The sequence below is a fragment of the Lepisma saccharinum genome, chromosome 1 (assembly GCF_977018435.1).
Source record: "Lepisma saccharinum chromosome 1, izLepSacc3.1, whole genome shotgun sequence".
Classification (NCBI taxonomy): domain Eukaryota; kingdom Metazoa; phylum Arthropoda; class Insecta; order Zygentoma; family Lepismatidae; genus Lepisma; species Lepisma saccharinum.
The window spans coordinates 84,635,284-84,654,299 of NC_139229.1; the positions used below are offsets into that span (position 1 = coordinate 84,635,284).

General features: G+C 37.1%; 1 protein-coding gene across 2 annotated transcripts in view; it reads right to left on the bottom strand.

The window, feature by feature from the left end:
• rtet (major facilitator superfamily domain-containing protein rtet) overlaps nt 1–17,804 on the bottom strand; it is a 42,064-nt gene extending 24,260 nt beyond the window's left edge. The window contains exons 1-3 of one of the 2 annotated variants that reach the window (XM_083134117.1): nt 17,715–17,804; nt 8,224–8,600; nt 3,278–3,381 (exon numbers count right to left, since the gene is read on the bottom strand). In XM_083134117.1, the coding sequence (XP_082990243.1) occupies nt 3,278–3,381; nt 8,224–8,581 (462 nt within the window). In that variant the 5' untranslated portion in view covers nt 8,582–8,600; nt 17,715–17,804. Of the gene's footprint in view, nt 1–3,277; nt 3,382–8,223; nt 8,601–17,611 lie in introns of both variants that reach the window. The other variant, XM_083134109.1, reaches the window with a different exon arrangement.
• Nucleotides 17,805–19,016: the final 1,212 nt, after the last annotated feature.

Sequence of the window (19,016 nt, forward strand, 5' to 3'; positions counted from 1 at the left end):
GTTGTTGGAAAAAAATGTTCTTGCTTTACTGAATTTAATTTCATGAGGAACTACCAAAAACTATGCTTACAAATGACAAGACTGATCAAGATTTTTGTTTTTGAGGTGACACATACTTACTCAGACAGAACTTTTTTCCTAACATATCTTACTTTCACACCAGGCATGACCAAAAATATAAGGATTCCGGAAAATTTAAAATCTCGATTTGGAAATTTCACTACCCGGATTTCAGAGGGAGAGAGAGGTTTAACAATTTTTCCATTTTTTCTGGTAGAATTTATTAAGAAAGTTTTGTCATTCTTATTTTACGATCATATTAGTGAAGACAAAATAGGAAAAATAAAGGAACTTATTCATAACAATAGTAACATTAGCAACAACATACCAAAAGTCGCCAGCGATCACCCGTATAAGTCCGCCATATTTAAAATGGCTTCACAATGAAAGTTCTCAAAATAAAGGAACTATAATTCATAACAAGCTGAAATTTGGTGCATAGCTTCCTTATAATATTAATAACATATCAAAAGTCCCCAGCGTCAGTCTGCCACTAAGGACGCCATATTGAAGCAGATCTGCAGATCATTGACACGGTAGGTAACGGCACCATATTGGAAGCACGGCGGATACTTTCAATATATCGCATGAGAATGGAATTGACTTGTAACAGAATTGAATTTGGCAAATAGGTTTTGTATATAAGCTATGACAATATTCTTTAATATTTGCAGTCTCATCAGGCAGGCTATTGTTTTCACTTTTCACGTCTGTTCACAAACTAAATCAGATTGTCACTATGGCAATGCACTCCTGTAGGTAACACACCAGAAAAGACATATCTGAATCAGAGAGTTTGTCGTTGTCATGTTGGTCATCAACGTCTTCAACAATGTCTTCTCTGGAAACACTGAAAACAAGAATGAAATTCCTACAGGAAACACCTTGGCAAGGGGCACATAATCTGAAACATTTTAAGGTTGTTTGCATGCAAGTGCATTCTCCATTACAGTTTTTGGTACATCCAATTAAATAAGATCTACAAGATCAAGTTATATCCCCTGTCACCACCTACTCCAAACCATATACTGAATTTAATTTCATGAGGATCTACCAAAAACTGTGATGGATAATGTAGTTGCATGCAAGCAGATTATGTGTCCTTTGCCAAGGTGTTTCCTGTAGGAATCTCATCCAGGACCCTGCTGGACCCGACAAAGTTGTGTGTATGTACATATCCATTATCATATTCTTTACACTTCTTAAAAAAAAAACAGAAATCCACTTCGAAGTATAGCATTAATCTTGCAATTCCTTTTCGGTACCATAATGAACTAAGCTGCTATCTCACAATGTCGAAACCTTATTTAAGAACAGCGGACAGAACAGCGCAGGCACCCAAGCACTGATTGTTTACAGTAAACAGCTTACTATGCAATGGAAGAGATTTGCAACTGAAAATCAGTGCTGCTACCAGGTGGCAGCGCTATCGTGAAGTCAAATATCTTTGCAGCATGTTCCAGTAACTCAATAACTCTTGTATTATCGAGAGGGAGTGGTTCAATGTACAGCTAGATTGTTTAGTAAAATGAGAATTTTAATAATACACATTTAAATATAAATAAAGTTCAGGAAAGTATAGTCTCAATCATTTCTTCTTTCCCACCCGAGTGCAGGACATTTGTGCATCCCGAATAAAATATTCAGGACACCAGGACAAATTATATCATTCCGGGATTGTCCCAGACAGGCCTAGGTATGATCAGGCTATCAAAGTCCAATCTATCAACCAGGCCATCCAACATTTTGACACACTGTTCCAATGAATGAGGGATAGCCATTTCAAATTTCTGGAATAAGTTGTTGCAATTTTGCAATGCATTCGGAGAAACATCGAGTTCAATTCCACTACAAATGGTCCAAAAATGGACAACGAAGGTTTCCCTTGTAATATACTTTTGTGCTCACATCTGATGCATTGTTCCAGTGGCGTATGCAAGGGGGTTTACCAGGTTTACCCCCCCCCCTTGAGCTTTTGAAATATTATAAAAAATAGTGTGGAAAAAATGAAAATGGCCAATTTATCACAGTCAAAGATCTGCAACAATACTACTACTACTAATAATAATAATATGAATTATTATTCCCATGCAGCACAGCATTCCAAACACACGTGTCTTTAAGAGTGAATGTCTTGACTTGAAAATAAACACGAATTGTTGAAAATAAAATATGAGGGCAACTATGATTTAAAAGAGAAAAAAGTTGTTTTGTACCTGAGCTGCAACAATGTTCAATGAACATGTATTTTTTTCTGTGAGCAATGAGAATTAACTAAAGAAAATTCTTGGTTCGTTGTAAGTGGCTAATGCTAACAAAGGTTAGGCCGAGAAGAATACCCAGTCACCAGTCCACCCATGGAATTTCTGAATTCGAACGACAATAAGCTGAACTATTGTAAAATGTTTTGTTGGTAAGAACAGCAAGAAAATCCAGATGTGAATTATCGTGCATGTGCATGGTAGATTTTGGAGGGCGTTATTGGAACGTTTCTCATAAATCTTTGCAGTGTCGTTTGAGATCTGTCGATATGTCAAAACAATCTAAGCAACCGCAAAGTTCAATTTTGCAAAAATTCCCACTGTGACTCTCTCCAGAAGTGTGAAAAGTCCTTGCTTCGTTGCTGTGTGTCGACGTTACTGTGATATTATACTGATTTTACATCCTCTCGTGAACTCTCAAGTGAGTTGGAATGTCCAATGTGTAACGTGTTGGAATGTCTTTAAACTTACTTTTAAACGCAAGAATAGACTCAGTGGAATTTAGCAACATATATTCTACATCACGCCTCATCATCCTGGGTCAGTTCCATAGGTAAAGATAATGTAAATTTCCTCCTGCATATAGAACCGTGCCATGAAGGCACAAGTATGGGTGGGGTCCCACACATTCTCGATCTCGGCCATTTTGGAGGTAATGTGATCAGCACCACACTCCGGCAGGTTGCTCACAGGTACCCATTGATATGAGGCTGGGTGAGTCCTGGAGCCCCCAGGATACCTGAGACAGGTTATAGGACCAGTGCTCGAAATAAAGTGGGATGGTGCCATCCCCTTAGCTTATGTAACAGTTTGCACTTCAAGTGCTGTCTAGGACCACCCAACCTCTCAACAGGTACCCTGAGGTGGCATCAAAGCATGGTGGTGAGCACAGACACCACCCCCACCGTAGCAGCCTCAGTAAGGAATTCAACAGGAATAGTAACTTTATTACTTACCAGAGACACAAGTAATACTGGTTTTCTTCCATAAACATCAGATAAGCCTCCCACTAGAGGAGATGCCACAAACTGAAGGAACGAGAAGAGGGAACCCAACAACCCTGCAAAGAAAAAAAGAAAAATTAATTGTTAAAAAAAAGGTTCTTCTACAATGAAAACTGCTTTATGTGAAAGTTTTAACTTTGGAAAAATGGAATAAATATACAATGAAACCTCGACTATTATCTTTTTCAGAAGAGAAAATTAAAAAAAAAAAAAATTAAACTGATTTTATTTATTATGATATGAAATGTAACGTGTGCGAGCAGATGTTCTTGGTTCCCAGTTGACTCAGACACAAGTTTTAGCAGATTCCATGTGAGAGAGTTCTGTACTCAATACCAGATGTTTAAAGCATTTAGGAGTGTTATTTTAATGCTCAAAGCCCTAAACCTGACCTGCTTAACCTAACAACGAAAACTATTTAGCAACTTTGCACCCTATCCATGTACAGCAGATGGCTACAACAGTCCATAGATGGCATTAAATGCATGCAGTGCATGGCTGTTCACAAAGAATTGCATACAAGCATCTGGAAGGGAAAGTAGTTCTCCAGAAAACATGCAGTAAGTAATCACTAAGGCTCTGTAATATGTGTTAAGACATATAATTAAATTAGAAATCGAACCATGTGAAAAATACCTGTGCACCATGATAAATTCAAAATTAAACAATTGGAACCAAATTATGTACATAAGACAAGAAATAAGTTTCTCACTTAAGCAGCAGGTACTGCTGGCTGATTAGATAAAATGGCCCACGTTCCGATTTCATCATGGTGGACAGACATTTTTTCCATGGTTCGATTTCTATTTATGTCTGTTAACACATCCCTTTGCTTGAGAATGTTTTTTCACTTCAGGATACCCCTATATGATTCTTCTCTTGCAACCAGCCATTTGTTTACTGTCATTGTGGTTACAGACTGCTGCTGCCATCTAGGTCACGTGTGTGATGCGAAGGTGTTTCATAGTTGGGTTAGCCAAATCAGGTTTAGGGTTCTTAACATTAATAAAATTTCCCTACATGCTGTCAACATCTCATCATGTTGGTGCTGGTCTCAAGCACGACACCCCTTCCAGCCTCGTGTCAGCAGTAGTCTGTGGATATTTGGGTAAGGTTTCTTTTTTGGAAATGCAAACGGTATACATTACTTTCATAAAGCTTCAAATTTACATTTACAATAATTTCAACAATTCTGCGACAGTTTTTTTTAAAAAATAATCATTAAACATTCTGAACCTTTGCTGATATGGTGCATTCGCAAAGAAACACTCATATCCAGGCCAGCACACGGAACAAAACCTTCAGTAACCAGATCACGAGTCAACCACTCAAGATGCTCTTCCACCTAAGTGGGGATTTATAAGATACTCTCGCTAATGACAGGCTTGTGTGTGTTCAATCCTACAGGTCTGCAACTGCTTACATATAAAATAATCTGTAAAGGGGCACTCAGCAGATATATGAACAAAACACAGGACAGAGGATTATACTGGTTGTAGGTTCAGATGCCAGCGCCTCGTTAGCCTGCAGTTACCATGTGTACTGAAGTGCGGTGACAACGACACTTAGGATAGCAGTCAGTGGTGTGCCCAAAGAGGGTTGGTAGGAGCCATAACCCCCCTCCCCCCCCGTATTCCATAAAAAAAGAACATCAAAGACAGGAAAAATGAGGAATGACTACTACAAAAAAAGTACACTTAACAATTTGATTTGACTACTAAGCCAGAGATCCCGGATTCGAATCTCAGCTTAATTTGCAAAATGAGGAATGACTACTACAAAAAAAGTACACTTAACGATTTGATTTGACTACTACGCAAGAGATACCGGGTTCTAATCCCAGCTTAAGTGTTCTTTGGGTGTGTCCCTTCATCAATTTTATCGTATCATTTTCACGATTAGCCAAAAGTGGTGGAAAATCAAAGTAAAATAAACAACTCAAAAAATCAATGGATAATTCGTTTTTGTTACTTAGCGTCGCTTTTTGTCACATTTGGTTAATCGCGAATATGATACAATAACATGAATGGCAAACACAAAGAACAGCCATGCCCAGGTCGGGGCTCGAACCCTGAAATCCTGGTGTCATCGCATGCTGTGATAACCACTCCCTCACGGTTGGTTGATTTGGTGTTTTAAGTCCACATTATGCACAGAAAGGCAAATTGGGACTGGACCTACAGTTTAAGAGCCCGTATCAGCGTCACTCGAAAAACGCACCGGACAGATGTCAAATTTTCTTCCTAGTCTTGCCAATATTGATTCCATTTCCCCCTTCGAACGCAAATCCATTGCATGGTAGACCGTTTGAGACTTTACTGGTGGGAGGGTTGCTGTGTCGAAAGAAACAGAAGACAAGGTTCCCTGTCCGCTACTCCCCCCCCCCCCCCCGGGGAAGGTCAGGCTCTGACCATAATAGACCTTTCTTTTGAGCCCGAACGTTTATAACTCCGAGCCGAGAGGGTTTCTGTGACAGGACAACACATGTTCCGAGTGTCTGAAAGAAGAAAAACACACACTGACGAACATCGCAATACAACTTACATGTAATAGAGCCAAGGACTATTTAGGGGAGGCGGGGTGTCCAGGGAGTCCGAATCTTCCACGAGAGACTTACTAAAATTAAATTATGTAAATATGCTTGTTTTGTTTAGCATCTGTCGTATAATCGAGATAGGTGTATTTCCGTCAAACTTATTGTAAGGGAAGGATTACATTGGGGTCATACAACTTTGGATGACTGTATCAAAGAAGATTTATACACACCACTACCTAAGTAATATGCTTAAATATTAAATTAAGAGCTTTACTTTTCGTCAAATGGATCTAGCATCCTTTTTCGTTATTCAATAAATATTCAATTCCTTATCTGTTTCACAAACACCTTGCCAGGGCAGTTGTTTTTATACAAATTGAAGCGATCTGAACTATTCATGAGCTAGATAATGAATATGTGCGGCTATATTCCTATTCATATACCGTCTTTTTCCCATTCATGTAATAACAATATTAATTAATATTTTAATTATTAATTTAATATTACAGTTATTTTAATTTCTTTTTATTATTAGAAGAAGGTACCAACATCATAGGCGTGCGCAGACCCTCTGATAAGGGGGGGGCAATCACCCCCCCCGCCCGTGCGCACGCCTCTGACCAACATATATGGAATAGTTTATAACATCGAGTAGCAGGATATCTCTCCTGTATGGTGCCGCGGTGGCTCAGTCGGTAACGCGTCTGACTACCATGTTCAAGGTCCCGGGTTCGATCCCCGGCCGGTTCAAATCCGGGAACTTTTCTAACGATGGAAGCGGCCCCGGCGCCCACCCAGCGTCGAATAACATGGGTACCTGGGTGAAACCCTGGGGGGTAAAGGCGGTCAGGGGCGTGATGCTGATCGACAGCTAAAAAGTCATTCATTTGCATGACTGGATGATAATCCACCACCAGATAGAATTTACACAATATTTACCTAAAAACTTTGGGTAAAGTCACCTTCACCCTAAAAAAAAATTCCTTGGTAATGGACTTTCGTGTTCTCACAGCAAACCTTTTGTAAAGGTGTACTTCAGTCTGTGCAATCAGCCCTTCCCATTTGTGAACAATATACTGGGGAAATCCACCGTCCTTCACTGTTGTCATTGCACTACAACCCCATCGTGATTTAGTATGAGGATATCGCGTAGTGAAGAACTGTTTACAAGCATCGCCCAAACCATTGATTCTCCCCCCAAAACCTTTCCCTGCCTTCTTTTTTCTTTTCCTAGCTCTCAGCATGCGGTTTTCTTGCCACTTGAGGAAGACTGGCCGATTGTGAAAGAAAAAAGGAACGGGAGAGGAGGGGAGTTCATGAGGGGCGCGAGCGGTACAGAGGGGGAAACGGCTAGCGCGACCAGCTGAGAAAAGTCGAAGTTAAAATTTACATACATTGCTCTGTACGTCGAAAAACTACAGACATTCTAAAGAAAATTATGTAAGATCAGTTTCATTTCTTTACTGTAGAAGAACAGTAGAAGCTTTCTTGTTGTTTAAAATGTTGATTTAAGTTATTACATATAATTGGCGAGCAAGTGAATTTTACGAAATTGAGATAAGGAAAACTACGTAATAAATAATGTATTTAAAAAAAGGCTTAACGACATAACAAATTTCATATTTGATCTTTAACTCAGTAAAATTTAAATGCCACACACTTGACTGTTCGAGCACAGAAGGTCGACGCAAGAACCTATTTTTTAGGTATCGTCACCAGCGGTGATACGGGCTCTTAAGGTGGGATCCGAACCACTGTGCCTCCACTGGGTACCAATCCGGGACTACTTGCACTCCCCCATTGAGGTCGACACAACAACAAAAACTAGAGGAAAGTGCCATTTTCCTCAGTGGAAATTTCTAATTGAATTTTTGAAACACCATCTTTGTATATGATTAACGTTTTCTAAAAAAAAAATTGCATTGTTTGGATCCGGGCTCGAGCCCTGGTCTGTACATGAGTGTTTCTTTGTGTCCGCTCTTCACCGTTTAATGTAATTTAATGCTCATCGTCATGGCAGAAGTTAGGTAAAGTGACGGAAGAGCAACGCTATTAAAAATAATAATAATAAAATTAAATTGAATTGAAACTACTGAGATCAGTGGCATGTTATCTTATGTTACCTGGTGTACTGCCAGCAAACTGACTCTTTTCAAATATACAGAAACTGCCAAAAAATTGAAGTTGTCGGACTTCTGTTTTTGTTTTACTTGCACGCCTGCATTGGTATTTTAATTTCATTATATCTAAATAATATATAATAAATATGTACAATTAATAAGAATTGTTACAGCAACACAGTTAAAATTTTCAAAATACTCCACTGACTGAAACGTGACTACATGATAGCAAAATAACCTACCTCCAAAAAGTACAGAGTTGAATCGTTCCGGGGCACCCAACAATTGCTGAAAATAGTGGACCTTTCTTAAGAGATATGAATAAAATCCACTTTTATCATTTGCACTGTAGTGGTCCAATAATGATGGAAGAAGAGGCAAAATCATAGTGAAGGCAAGGAGGTCAATTAACAGAGAGACAAATATCACATAAACCATTGGATGCATCTTGCTAGTTGCTGATTCATCTTTGCTGAAATTATGATTAAGAGTTCCATTTGTATAGGAAGATTTCTTTACATCATTTATCACTTTAGAAACACTATCTGGCACAGATCCATTTTCTACTAGTCGACGTGATGCAGCTCTTGTAACAACCATTGTTGCTTCCCTGAGAAATCTGTAACATAAAATATTTGTGTGAGAAAAGTTGCCGTACTACGCTGCTTCTACTACTGTACATTAAGGAAAATAACAAAGCTAGATAAAATTGTGAAGAAAGCACACACAGAGCAGACATTCAAATAGATTCCATTGACATGTACTCCGGTTGTTACAACACATAAAGTGTCGATGGCTAAACTATTCGTAACAGTTTTGTATATCGGAGACACATTTCTTCATTTTTACAGAATAAACTACTTACGGAAATGAGTTTCTCTAAGGTTTCCAACATATTTTCTTTCATCGTGGAATCTATTTGACTGGGAAATCATGTATTTTTCAAGAGAAATATCTCACCGACGCTACATGAACCGGATGCTGCATACGTAATCCCCTGTCAGTGTTTCCAAAACCCCTTTTTTTTTTTAACTATGCTTGCCTAACCTAACCTTATCGGAAATGATTCATGGGGCTATCCATTAGCTACCCGTGTATAATGTACAATTTGAAAACGTGACGAACAAGATAGTAGGTATTTTTCGGTGAAGAAGGTTGGAAACACTGGATAACCACAACATTAGCCAAGCTGTGTCCGCCATATTCTGTGTTACGGAAGCGAAGAAAGAAATAACAAAAATTGCTCTCTATGTGACAAATTGTGTTTGTTTTCGTGTAAAAAGCATAACGGTACCTTTAACTATGTTCCGCAATACACAATTGGTAAGTACGAACCACGCGAAACACAAAAATATCCTATTTTAATGTGTCCCCAATCTATGAAACTGGTACCAAACTATTTACATAAACTAGCAGTCTTGGAACTATGCTCCTTTGATCAAAGGCTGGGAACCAGAGAAAGAAAAGAGAATTATATTTAACAGTTGTAATAGATAAATTGTTAGGTGTAAGGAATGTCAAAACTCTAAAGTGAAAAGTACAGCAATTGGAAGAGTTTTAAAAAATTACATTAACATCTCAGTTTTTCAATCATCTCCCTCAGTGCCTTAAAGATTGAAAAATTATTGGTAAAACTGTCAAAGCCGGGAATTCTTCAAATTTGCAGGAGAAAGTACTTACGGAATTGAGTTTCTGTGTAATTTCGGAAGGTCGTAGAAGTGTTTTCTTGCATTTTTCAATGTATTTGGCCGCTAATTCATGTACTTTTCTATAATAATGTCCGAATCTATTTTTCTATAATAATTCACAAAAGCTGTTGCTTGCATTTCCATCCATGCACTTGAACTGGATATTGCGAGCATCTGATGACGTAATCCCCCAGTAAGTGTTTCCAAACACACAGTTTTTTCACTATATTGTCCAACCTAAAGCAACCTAACTTAACCTTACCGTGATGGTGCGTGGGGCTATTCGTGGATGGTTATATGATCCAGAATGGTTTTTGGGGCTATGCGGGAATTTTTCTGTTAAGAAGATTGAAACACTGCTTTGCCGTTTGAAACACAACGATAGTCAAGATTTGCCCGCCATTTTGCATGTTCAAGAAGCGAGAAAAGAACGAACAATAATTACTCGGTATGTCGACAATAGATACTAATTTCGTTAAAAAAAAAAAGCGAAATCCCTTGTTGAACAATCTTTCGCAATGCAGAATAAGTAAGTACGAATGTTAACAATTATAGAATAAACGAGTTACAGCCGATTCCCGGCTTTGACAGTTTTACCATATTATTTTTCTATGGCCTATAAAAAAAGAAATGCTCAATTGTATTTATTTTACTTTCCTACCTCTGGTAGCCCTTTCAGCATGCCAAATTTCAAATGAACCAAAAAATGTACGGTTGAGGACCTTGTTGAGTTGACATGGAATGAGCCAACCTTCAATTTTCAAAATGCAATGGACATGATTTGCAAAGCACTTTATATAAAATAACCGTAGAAGAAGAATCATTACGCATCCCTTGAACATTGTTTGTCAGCTTATACACAAAACAATATATTTTTGGGGCTTAGGATAAGTCGTAGCATTGTGAATAGAATAATTCACGTGAAGGATGGAAATTTACTTGCAGTTACATTTGTATAGGAAGATTTCTTAGCACGTCCAGTGCTTATAATAATATACTCAAGATACCACAGATTAGAAATAGGTTTTACAGATGGGAAAGTTCCTATACCTCCCGTGGAAATCATTTGTCGTCTGCTAGCGTGCTTCTTCCGCCTGTCGCTGCAGTGCTAGTATCGCCGGGAGCGTGACGTCACATGCTTTCGTCATGCCGTTACCATGACAATGCACAGCATTCTCGGAACCACCGTTCGTTTGCTTTCGGAACCGCCGTTCGTCTGCTTTGAGCTTCCTTTTTCGTTTCGTTCAAAGGAATACGCCAATATTTTATATTTTGCACAAATGAATTAATTTTTATTAACTAATTAGAATGTCGTGAAAAGTAATAAGAATAATCTTTTGTTTTCAATGAATTCCTAAAGTAGCTACATTTTAAGGCAAAAACAATAGCTAAATTTCTCCGAAAAATTCTGTTCATAATGCATATCAGATTTTCTTTTTCCGCACGAGAAACATTCTAGACGAAAGAAAATACTTTCACGTACACCATGGTAAGAGTTGCCATATTTCCCTTTTTGCCAATACAGGGCACACTGAACAGGTACATAAAAACCAGTTACACTAACACACAGGTAATATATTTCATACATTCAAATTCACATTACATTGAAATAATATATAATTTTATTAAATGTTAAGTATCCCCGAAACGTCTAATATTCCTTTATTTTTCACATTGGTACTTACGTATTCTGCATTCCTAAGGATTCTTGAAGGTGCCATTTAGTTGTTTTTTTCACGCAATCTCAATTTTCGACATATCGATTAATTCATGTTTGTTCGTTTCTGCTTGCGTTGCACGCAATATGGCAGAGAAATCTTGACTAGCGTTGTCGATGATCAGTGGTTATGCAGTGTTGCAACCTTCATCGAAAAATACCTAATTTCGTGTTACTGATTTTGTATTTTTTTCGAGGTTCGAAATCGCCACGAACCATGCACGGCAAGGTTAGGTTAGGCAAACAGTTAAAATTGTCTTCAAAATTGTTAAAAACATTCATAAATAGCCCCACGAATCATGCACGGATAGCCCCACAAAACATACACGGCAAGGTTAGGTTAGGCAAACAGTTAAAATTGTCATGTTCTTGGAGAACAATGGTGTGGTTAGAAACACTGACCGGGGGTTACATCATCGAACGCACGCAACATTTGATTCACATAGTGGAAGGACATAGAGGCAACAGCTTTCGTGCATTGGAGAGACATTAATCTTCAAAAATACATGATTTACCGGTGAAATAAATTAAACAATGGGAAAAAAACACTTCCATGAACTTTAAAAAATGTACAGAAAGTCAGTTCGGTAAGTACTTTCTCCTGTAAAATTGAAGAAATATGTTTCGGGGATACTTAAATTTTACCATACTTTTTCACAGGAACAACACGAAATTGCACAATAAAGGATATTTGGCAACCCTAACCAAGAGTATGCATTTCGTAGTTTTGAATTTTTGTATGTGTATCTTCCTAACACATGGTAGAAAAATAAAACATACAACAAACTGTACAGTCTATAATTGTATGTTTGTAGAACTGTACTGTAAAATAAAACATTTGAGACTCCATTGCATTACGTTCGTAACAGAATGCAATTTCTCATCACACTAGTTGCAAAAACTAGCAGAATCTATCATGAAAAAATTACAGGATTCAACAGGTGGGTTTCATGTGATGTCAGGATATGCACAGTCACCATGCTCATGGCCAATTTTGTGCCATGTGCAAGGAAAAATCGTGAACTTCTGTTTGAACATTATATATAATGAATAATAATTACTATAATGGCAGAAGTACATTGAATTCATGATTCAATAATGTGAATATTGCACCAAGTACATCATAAACAAGGTTCAAATCTCCAGCCTACTTGCTTGAATTCCATGTGTTTACAAGATTTGGCCTCCATAATAGCTTCTCAAAGCCACAATGCAATAGTTTGTGACGTAGGTGAAACATGCTTATAACAGCAAAGCACTGCATTTGATGAAAACACTCACAAATAAAATGTGGGGGAAATGAAAATTTTGTAAAGTATTAGGCAAGATAGGTTTCAATCCTTTTTTAAAAAAAAACTCTAACCTCTATTTTATTGAGAACTAAGTTACGTCCCTTGTCTACTGATACCCTTAATTACATGAACATCCAACTGCACTTGCAAAAATCAATGCAGTACTTCTGGAAATGTTAAATTTTATTTGCACAAGATGAGAAAGGTCATGGCATGAGAAACTGCACTTGCCATCATACTTGGTAGCAGTTTCAAAACAGAATTCATACAGATATTTCATGTTACTCACCTCTACAGTTTATTCACAGCAAACATTATGGCATGAATTGAGTATATTTGCGAACTATTTTTTTTTTACCATAGATGCTGATCACTAAGGTGTTCTCTCTCGGCAGCTCCTTAAGATTCACTTGAAATATGTTGCTGTGAAAAAAGTGCACTGGGCCTTTGGTACATGCCAGTAAAGTACTATTCAAAAATTTCTCCCCCTCATCTGTTTCACTGAAAACAAACCACAGAAAGATGGAACTTGAATTTCCGAGCAGGAATTGTAAATATTTTCTCACAATTTGGAATGAGGTTTTTGAAACAAGAGAAATTTTTGAAAACTAATTTGCTGACAGACCTTCAGTAATGCAACAAAGCAAAAATAACAATTCCTACCTAAATAATTCCAAGTCTGCATATATATTTTATATTTGATGCTGAAGGATAGAAAGAGAAAATATGCATACCTAGCTACTTTGCCATTATATTAATCATGGTTCCACTCTGATTCTCGATTATCACATTCTATACTATACAATTGGTTTGAAATGAATAACAATTTCTATTCAGTTGACCAAAACTGCTATCACTACATCAGACTTTTAGAAATTGTGGTTATTTATGGGGTAGTTATATGAAACAAAATTCCATAAATGCAAACTACAATGCCAAAGAACAAAACATAAGAAGCAAAGTGCATTGCACATTTTTCTTTCCATCCTACGATCATATCAACTTAAAATCAACAAATCGCTTATATCACATATATTAACCTCATGCAGAACATATTGCAACATGCAAGACATATTGTCGTTCAAATGCCAAAACCATGAGTGTGCAAATTTTGACAATGTAACATAGTGCAGTTGCTCATCAATATTTGTTGATACATTTACATGGTGTAATAAACAGTCATAAGTGGATGCATACTTTCCCAATGACAACATTTAATCAAATGCAAAAGTTATTAATAATCTGGGATATTGACTAAAATGCTTTCATGTCAAAAGTAAGATTTAGTACTTTCGTGCTTTTGGCATTGAGCGGCAATATCCATCCATAAAGAACTTATTTCTTCTGGGGGCAAAAAGAGACATGTTAATGTAACGGTTCAATTTTATTTTTAAAATAAGGAAACTCATAGCTGTTATAATTCACACAAAACACTGCTTAACACAGGACCTTATAAGCATCCCTTGTGAAAAATAGGCCCTTGATATTACATTACAACTTGTAGAGATGCTTGTACTGCAATTTTTGCTACAAGTTTTGAATTTAAAAAATTCCATTCAATTTAAAATAATTACTGCTAATATGTCACCATTAAGGTAAATATGAAAAACAGGATTTCAGCAATTAAAATAAGAACCAGTGACTAAAGACAAAAGAAGAGGTTCTCTGTTGGAAACATGCCTGTTGAATAAGCATAGGTAAAAGCACCAGACAATGGATAATTTCCAATGAACATTGCATGCTAACTTTTTTCATGAGAGAAATTAACTTAAAAACAAACTAGATAAAATATTTTCATGAAAGGTATTTGAAACCAGACCAAACTGCATATATATGCTCATTCACAAAAACACACATAACTAAAGGCCGTGACTATTTTCACCAGGTGGTGAGAATAGCATGTAGGGCTATTTTCACCCGGTGCTGAGGAACAGCACATGTGTCTGCACCAGCAAAAGTAATTACCTGAATCATACCATGACATTGTATTTTATTACATTCATTGGCAGTGTTGCTGAACTTACTCCTAAGAAGTTATTTTAAATTAAAAATGGGTGCGTCACCAGGTAGAGAGAATAGTAAGTATAAAGTGCTCAAGACCAGAAATTACATGGTCAGGCATTGGTAAGTATTTACAGAAGTAATATAGCCATATACCTGATCTGCCTAACCTAACAATGAAAGCAAATGCACACTGATGTAAGCTTCATACACATCAGCAATTAAAGAATACACACATCCATTTAGCAGGACAAGCCAGATTGTAGATGATGCACATGCATATGTCTTACCAGTCAAGAAATTATGCATGTGGTCAAGAATTTTTGCTATTTTTTTACACTACAGTGAATTTACATTGTTATAGGTAGGTATACCTCTACTGGTTTTATGATAAAATTGGAAATCTAAAATTACCTTGAGTTGTGGTTAATTTCAATTTGTTTGTTAAGAATTGCATTGTTGCATGCGTAAAGGTTTGTAAAAATATTTTAAAGTAATGTGGCCATTCCCCATCCAGGATGAAGTCTGAAGCATTAATAATTAAAGCAAGTCTAAATCTCTTTTTAAAGTATAGCTTCAGTATTCATCTTAACCAGCCTTGTGGTAGAGGTTTTTCATTGAATAAAAATATCTATTTTTCTTAATTTCCAACCATACCTAAGTAGGGGGTGATTAAATAAATGCTAAGAAAAAGGGAAAAAAGGTCAAAAATGTTAGATTTGTTATTTTGGTAGACACCCTGACATGCAGCTTAAAATCTGGTGAAAATAGCTCAAAAGCTAGCTTCACCACCTGGTGAAAATAGTCACTCCGTAAACTAAAATAGTCCTTTGAAAAACAAGGCCTACCAACTGGCTTTCAGAGACAAATGCTCAAAATTATTGATTTTAAGTAGAAACAGATTGTCCTCACAATGCTGGGTAAACATCATACACCATTAGCACATCATTTACACAACCTGGGAAAACTACATATTTTCACTGGGGACAAAAACATGACTTCACTGATCTTTCTGCCTGGAATGTTTTCACATAGCTTACCTGTAGGACATATCCCCCCCCCCCCCCAACGTTCATATTATCTAGCAGCATTAGACAAAAACTGGGGTATGGCATAAAACTAGAAATATAATACACTAGTGTTTTCTCACTGCCACTGTCTCACCATAAACTGATCAAATCACTGAATTTTTTTTTTCCGAAACATATTTTCACTAAGCGTTAATAATGTTGATACTGACATTTATATTTTTTCTATTCACTTAAATCTTCATCTCTGTTAAGCAAGTAAGTACACAGGGATCTTGCAAGATTTATTTCGGAACAGTTTCACTGCGGTTATATACCGCTGCGCTGTATTGTGCCAAGCAGGACATCACACATGTGCATTAGTTTGAGATTTCCTTTAAACATTGTCAGGGGAATGTCATTAGTACATAAATCACTTGTCTTGAGATATTTTGTTTGTGGCTCAAACTGAACTGCTGCATCTAAACTGGGATCAGTTGTGAAGTGCCACTTCAGAGTAAAAGCAGGGAAGCAGATATTGCATCCTCCATTTTGATTGTTGCTAACCAGTTGCAAATCTGAAAATAAGAACAAATGTTTATTAGTTTTGAAGTTTAAAAAGACAAGCACATAGCACAAATAATAATTAATTTAATTACAAAGACATAAAACAATTCTCCCAGATTACCATACATATGTTTGCCCACAAACATCTTTCCTCTCCATTTTTGTTGAAAAATGAGGGAGTTGTTCCTCCTTGCATCATAAGCCAACATTGCAAGCTGGGCACAAAAGTAGAGAGAGATGTGTGAAGATAATTTGCAGAAAGCATCACACAACCAATTTCATTATCACCATCTCATGCAAGCCTCGACTAAACACAAGTATAGGTAACACTTTACTAAAGTATACATGGTAGAATTTAAAATTAGCCAATATATGCAACTTTCGATGATAGAGGAAATATACAAGGCAGTTTTTTTGTATCTTTTTACGTGGTGCAATAATGGACAAAACAGACGAAACACTTGGCATTTATTCAAAAATGACATCGTGCCGTAACTGTACACACAGCTTTCTTTTTAGACAATAACGGAAACATAAGCCCACCCTCAATTTTGTTGCAAGATTCGACTTTTACTAGAAAGAAAGGCTGTTTCGAGCTAGTACACGTCCAAGCACGAAGTGAACATGAAATATTATTTTTACTGTACGTTCAATGGTATCAGGCATAGTTGTAAAAATAACTTTCAGAGTTAGATAAATTTCTGAAAACTAATTCTACATAGAAAAAATATATAAATTTTTATCGTACATACCTTGCCAGATCTTCGGAAATTTTAAACGTTGAGAACTCTCGACTTCTAGCTGCATTACGTAACATGTTTGAAAGATACATATCCACCAAAGAACAAACAAACTCGAGGAAAATCGGCAAACACTATATAAAAAAAACTCACTGCAGGATCGACGATATAAAGACGTTGCCAGTTAAATTCAAAACTCGGTGCGTCGGTAACGCGTAGGCTCTCCGAGATTCTCATAATTCCCGATATTCACACAAGTTCCGAGATTCTCGCAAATCCTGGAATTCGAGTTTCGTCCGCCTGCCACTGCAGTTCTAGTGTCGCCCCAGTTACCGCAAAAGCCGTCTGCTTCCCCCGGTTCAAGATACACTCGATGACAAGTGACACGCCTACTTATTGACTAAATAAAATGCTATATGTGTCTATTTCACCCATCATTACATTATGTATTGACTTTCTTAATGTGTGTGTGTACCTATATATATATTTACGTACTTTCCCTCGTGCATTGTATAATTGGAAATGCATAACCATATTTGTGTACATTACAAAATTTCTCGCTGTAATCACAAGGTAATTGACCCATTAATATTATACAAGAACAATATGTTTACTTACTAGTTCTATTTTCTTGAGAGCTGCAATATTGTTGCAGAGAAAAAGCTTTACCACTACACGGCTCTCAGCTAACTAAACATGTTACCCTAATCCACAAACCTACATTTAAACCACTTCAAGTTCAAGGATACTCGCTTTCACTTCACGTTTACTGCACTTTTCACCGGGGTGTTTCGTTTGACGTGCCTTTCACATTTCACTCAGTGTTGCCTGCTTGCTTCAATCTCGTTCGATAGAGGGAAATAATAAGATTGCCGCTCAACAGCAGAAATTCCCTCAAAAGTTCACGGAAGAGGGGGCGGGAATTTCTTCTGGATGGCAGTCGCATTTAGGTGTTTCAATATAGACTGGATTTATATGCACATCTTGGGTTAAAAGAGCATTTATTTTTATTTCTTTAGTTTTTATTATTTACTGGGAGGTGGGTGGAAGTAAGGGAAATTTAACCCGCCGGCGCCGCCATTGTTTCAAATAATGAGCTCTTCACAAAAATATTTTTTTATTTTCGTGTATTTACTTACTTGTTGGGGAGCAGGAAGGGACACTGCGAGATCCTTTGCTTCCTGCGCAAGGGCGGCCGGTGTCTGGGGTTGCGAAGGGTCTTTTCAAAAACTTATTTTCAACCTAATGAAATGATATATTACGTTACGCTATTAAAACCACATCGTCACATTGAGCGCAGAATCTTAGGCATTGAAGTGATACTGCTATTATTGTATTCAACAGGCAATCCATTGATCCTGAAAGAGAAATCGCATTTGCTTTCCTGTGGTGGCGGCGATCTCTACAAATATCAGCGGTTGTTGTATTTTTTTCATCACCATTGTTGCTAAGAATTGTTTGTACAGTAGAATGTCGTTTATCCGCATTAATTGGGACCGCAGGTTTTGCGGATAATCAAACATGTGTTTATTTAACAAAGAAAAGCACGTACAGTACAGGTTTCTTGTACATACAGGACAAGAAAACAAAAGACAAGAGGAAAATGAGAAAACACTCGTAATATACGTGCATAAATTACAGTACCTGTACTGTGTTATTTATGCAGAAAATTAATCAGACATTTTTTTTTTGGAACAGATTTGATCGTCTTTTTTTTGCCGCTTTTGCTCTTTTTGAGTGTGCGGATAAACGACGTTCTACTGTACTTGTATTTATTCTGGAGGTGTTGCCCACAGCTCAGTGTGAGTTGTTTCATGTTTTGTACTTTTTTTTAGTATTGCTGATAAAAACCAGTTTTATTTTCCACCTACTTGTTCTTCCTCTATTCCCAAAATCGCACTGCTATAGCTATAATAGTTGCTTTCAGTAGATGATCGGATTGTGCCCGGGATATTATACGAGGACGATTCAATAATTATTGTCCCCGGCATACTTAAAGTATATGAATTGCAATGAATGATGG